The following is a 4,684-nucleotide window of genomic DNA, read 5'->3' as shown; positions in this document are numbered from 1 at the left end:
TGGAGTACAGCAGAAGCCAGTTTCGGCGGAGGGACCAAAGTGGACATCAAACGTAAGTACAGTTTTGCTCAATTATTTGCGAAGTTTTTGTCCCATCATATCATTTGTGTGAGTTTGTGACATTTCAGTTAAATGGACCATTTCTAGTGACCTTTAAGTAAAGAACAGAAAATCTATCAACTTCAAAGCTGAGCAAACAGACAGTTTGTTGAATTTGTGAGAATAGGATTTGTGGGGAGAATGGGAAAGAGAGAGCGAGATATTTCTCTGAATTAGCCCATCTCGTATGATTAGCTTCAAAAGGGGGTTTTGTTGAGGGGGCAAGTGTTAGAGCCATCACTGTGGCTCCCTTCGGCGCTGGGACCAAGCTGGAACTCAAACGTAAGTGCACTTTTCCAACCTTTTTTCTTCTAGATTTGTGAAATCTGGGGGTTTTTATGTTTGGGGTATGAGTTGAGGTCAATTCTGAAAAGGATGGGATTCCTCCTAAAGTCAGATGAGGAAGGGACTAAAAATTAGTTCTTCTCTAGGAAAAGCAAAGAGCTAGTCTAAATTGCCAGTTTCCTCTGTGTGGGTCAATCTAGTAAGATTAGCCCCAAAAAGAGGCTTTTGTTGAGGGGAAAGTAAGCCAGTCCTGTGGATCACCCTCAGTCAAGAGACCCATTCAGAGATTAAACATAAGTAATTTTTCTCTGTTGCCTTCTGAAATTTGGGTCTAATTGTCAGCATTGACTTTTAGAGGCTTAAATATAAGTTTTGTGGAAATGTGTAACTGAGAGCATTTCAGACTTATCATCAGTTTCAAAAGTTAAGTTTATCTCTAAAAGTGGATTTGGAGACAAAAAAGATTAAATTAGTCTGAATCAAATGACTGAAAGAAAAAAGAATAGTGTAGATGAATAAGGAACCCTTGGAGTTTTGAAGAGCAAGAGTAAATTCATTTTCATTGAGTTTTGCCAAACATTTTATTGATTTTTGCTCAGTATGTATGATAAGAAAAGTAGAGAAATGTATTTCTTAGTGTGTTTTCTCTCTTCTACATGATAAATTGTTTTATAACTATAAAAATCAATAGTATGACCTAAAAATCAGGAAAAAGTTAGAGAAGTATACTTGTTTGCCATGTAGAAGAGGTGGCTTAATTGAGAATTAAAAGCAATGCCATTTTTACAGTCTATGTGAGTGACAAACTGTGCAAATCAGCATAGAATGTCTATAAGGTCAAGAGGTTCCATGGAAGTGAGGTCTTGACAAATTGTCTCCTATTTTCTTTAATCCAAATTGTACATTAGACTAAACTTGAAACTATCTCTTATCATAATGGTAGGAAGACTATTGTTCCCAAAAGCCCAGTTTCAAAGAAATGTTTAAAATGAAGGAAAGTAAAATAATCCCATTTTTTAAACACTCTTGAACTTGTAGAAAAGTAGGAAAGATTCTAAAGAGTTCTCTTTTTTCCTCCTTATTGTTGTTATAATTGGCCATGTTACTACTTGGCCACATTTTTATACCGCCAAGGAGGCCATGGCTCAGCTAGCGTGGTCTGTAGACCTTTCGGCGGTCTTTCTTCACAGCTGACTCTTGGGGCCACGCCGTGACGCTCGAGTGGCAGAGCCGCCTGGCCGCTAAAGACCACGGCAACCGCTCACTAATACAATTAACTTTGCCATGGCTTGCTTTCCTGATGCACAATGATAAAAAATAATCTAACAAGAAGAGAACAGAATTGTGGTGGGCACTGAGCTGACATGGGAAGACTAGGTGAAAGATTAATTTATTAGAAATTTTAAACAGAAAATTCGCATTCATTGTCGTTGTTGTCAGCTGCCGCTGAGGTGGACTCCGACTATAAAAAACTTAAAGTAATTTTTTTCAGTGATATAGAATCATTTCAATATCCTCATCAGACTTATTTAAATAATAAGAGCTCAATCCCAAAGAAATAAATATATATACCTTTTGCAGGGTAAAGTCCACATCAGCAAAAAAAAAAAATCAAATTTAATGCCAACAGTTTGATCACTGAGGGCTTGATCAGTTAACTTTTTTTTTACTGAGTTCACATTAAATACCAAGAATGTATGGTAACTGGGCAGGGTGGGGGGTCGGATATAAATTTGTGACATGTTTTCAATTTTCAAAAACGTAACTGCTTCGATAGGACCGTGATATTTCAGTTGCACAAATATTGTAATCATATATAAATGTGATTACTAAAAACTTAATATAAACATGTTGTAATACTTTAATTTTATGATAGAAAAATTTTGATATGGATATTTTAATTGTATAGCCTCTAATACAGTTTAATAATTTGGGTCTTTTTACCCCAGCTGATTTCAAATCTGATGCTTAAGAAGGTTTATTCTGATCTGGAACAACCTGACATGACAATTTAAGGCCCTTAAAATTCTATATAAAGCCAATAGATTATGGAAATAATTTCCATATTAACTGTGCTAATTGTTTAATATTTTAATGCAGTATGGATAGTTTAAAGCTATCAAGGAATCATAGATAAGAATATCTTCATAGAATGGTTTCTCCCTCCTTAATTTCTAGAGATCACATTATTTTGTTACACAATTCTCTGAAAATAATTTGTTATGAAGGTTAGAAGGGAAGAAAATATCAAGCATTAGAAGTTCAGTATCTTATGTTGAACTTCTTGGTTAACAGTGAGGTTGGCTTTATAATAACCTGTACGTTTATCTGTTAACTTCTCCCAGCAAAGCAGTCTTGATTTGTCAGTTTTAGCTTTAAATGAGAACAAACTGAATGTGGCCGTCCAGGGACTTGCTGTCCGGCCGCTGGCTTGAATCTCCACAGAGGGGGATTTCCAGGGGGCCATCTGGCAGCTGCTCAAGGTCAGAACTGAAGCTAGCCAGTTCCTCCTAAGCAGGTGGCCAAGATTACAGTTGACCCCACGTCATCACATCACTTCCGGTCTGGCTGAAAATTGCCCCCATGTGGTTACAGATCATCAGAATAGCCTGGGATTCACTTGAGGCCTCTGTCGGTGGTGGGAGAGTTGCTGGCATGATCACAGAGGGTGAGGGAGCTTACACCCTCCTAGGCACAGGCACAGAGCCTGGGGCCCACTGTGCAGGGTGAACCTACTCCACCAAGCCACGGGAAGAAGAGGAGGAGATGGAAAGACAGCCTGACGTTACTAGGCAGTCCTCGGAGAGAGGCCGGGAAAGACAGGCGACAGAGGCTTCCCACAGCCGCTGCCTCTTCTGCCCCACATGGAGGCGCCAAGACCTATTCTGACTTCAAAACTCTGAGGGCTCGGATGAAGTGGCTGTGTTCCTTTGCCTGAGGGATCAGTTTACTGCAGGAGGCAGGCCACACCGTTGAAAGAAAAACGAGGTCAGATAAGCATACAAGAAGGCCTCAGAATGGCTTCAAAGAACTCAAACAAAGCAATTTAGAACTTTTTAAAACGGTTCTTGAGGAAAAACTCAAAATCATCCAGATTAGAAATTTGCTTTCTGGTCTCACTGCTGCAATTATACTGAATAAGCATGCTGCTTTCTGTATGTCTGTCCCTAGCATGCTCTGTGATTGTCCACAAACAGTGCACTCAAATGGAAAATGTCCCGCGTTGCTTAAACACAATCTGCTGTGCTTCCTTCCTCAGGGGCTGATGCTAAACCGACAGTCTTCATCTTCCCACCATCTTTGGAACAGTTGGGCACAGCAAGTGCTTCTGTAGTGTGCATAGTGAATGAGTTCTACCCCAGAGACATCACCCTGAAGTGGAAGGTGGATAATGCCGACCAGACAAAGAACTTCCAGAACAGCTTCACAGAGCAGGACAGCAAGGGTACCTACAGTCTCAGTAGCACATTGACGATCCCCTCAACCGAGTACAAAAGCCATAGTCGCTACTCCTGCGAGGTCACGCATAAGACCCTGTCCTCGCCTATCGTCGAGAGCTTCATCAGGGACGAGTGTTAGAGGGAGGCCTACTGAGGCATCCATGTCTGGTCCTCAGTCCCAGCCTCACCCCCTCCCCTCCTTAGGCCTCTGGCCCCTTCCCCACAAAACACCTATCCCTATTTCAGCCTTGCAGCTACCCACCCATCTCGTCCCCCCTTCTCCTCTTCTTTAACTTTAATCATACTAATATTTGTGGAAAAAGAATAAAAATGAAAATGCCTTGCACCTGTGGTTTTGCTCTCCTTCCTGATTTAGTGGTTGTTATACATTGTTTTTCAAATTACTCAGTTTCCCTTCTAAGGAACTAGCTATTTAGTTGCCCTAAAATATACCAGCATTTACAAAAGTCATCCTCCATTTGACCCTACCGTCCTCTGTAAGACACTCCTCCACAAAACCCAGAAACCCCCGTCTTCACAGCCTCTCTTCCCTGCACCCTAGTATGAAAGGCTGGCTTCCTTGCTCTCCACTCTCCAGCAAGCCTCATAGCCTTTCCAAGCGTGACAGTCCCTACGGTCACATATCCTTTGATTCCCTTACCCCATCCTGAGAATTTACCCAAAGCAAACTTTTCAAAAGAAGAAAAGAACTATAAAAAAAGACATTCACTGCAACATTACATAAAATAAACAACCTAAATTAACAAGCAGTAGTATTACACCCATTATAGTACTTTAACTTATAGAATATTATGGCCTCATTACATTTTTAAACATGTATTCAAGGTGTCCTGTCTGCC

The 4,684-nt window shown here is 40.5% G+C and overlaps 1 gene segment (V, D, J or C); it reads left to right on the top strand.

The window, feature by feature from the left end:
* Window positions 1-296: 296 nt before the first annotated feature.
* On the top strand, window positions 297-4,170 carry LOC101344098 (Ig kappa chain C region, B allele-like; the record flags this gene model as incomplete). The annotated part of the segment is given in 2 exon segments: window positions 297-381; window positions 3,644-4,170. Coding segments are annotated over 2 exon segments (405 nt in total), but the record flags the coding sequence as incomplete, so codon positions are not given.
* Window positions 4,171-4,684: the final 514 nt, after the last annotated feature.

The sequence above is a fragment of the Trichechus manatus genome, unplaced genomic scaffold (assembly GCF_000243295.1).
Source record: "Trichechus manatus latirostris isolate Lorelei unplaced genomic scaffold, TriManLat1.0 scaffold00316, whole genome shotgun sequence".
In the NCBI taxonomy this organism is placed as follows: domain Eukaryota; kingdom Metazoa; phylum Chordata; class Mammalia; order Sirenia; family Trichechidae; genus Trichechus; species Trichechus manatus.
Note: the sequence above shows the minus strand (reverse complement) of the source record. Positions and strands in the feature narration are given on the sequence as shown.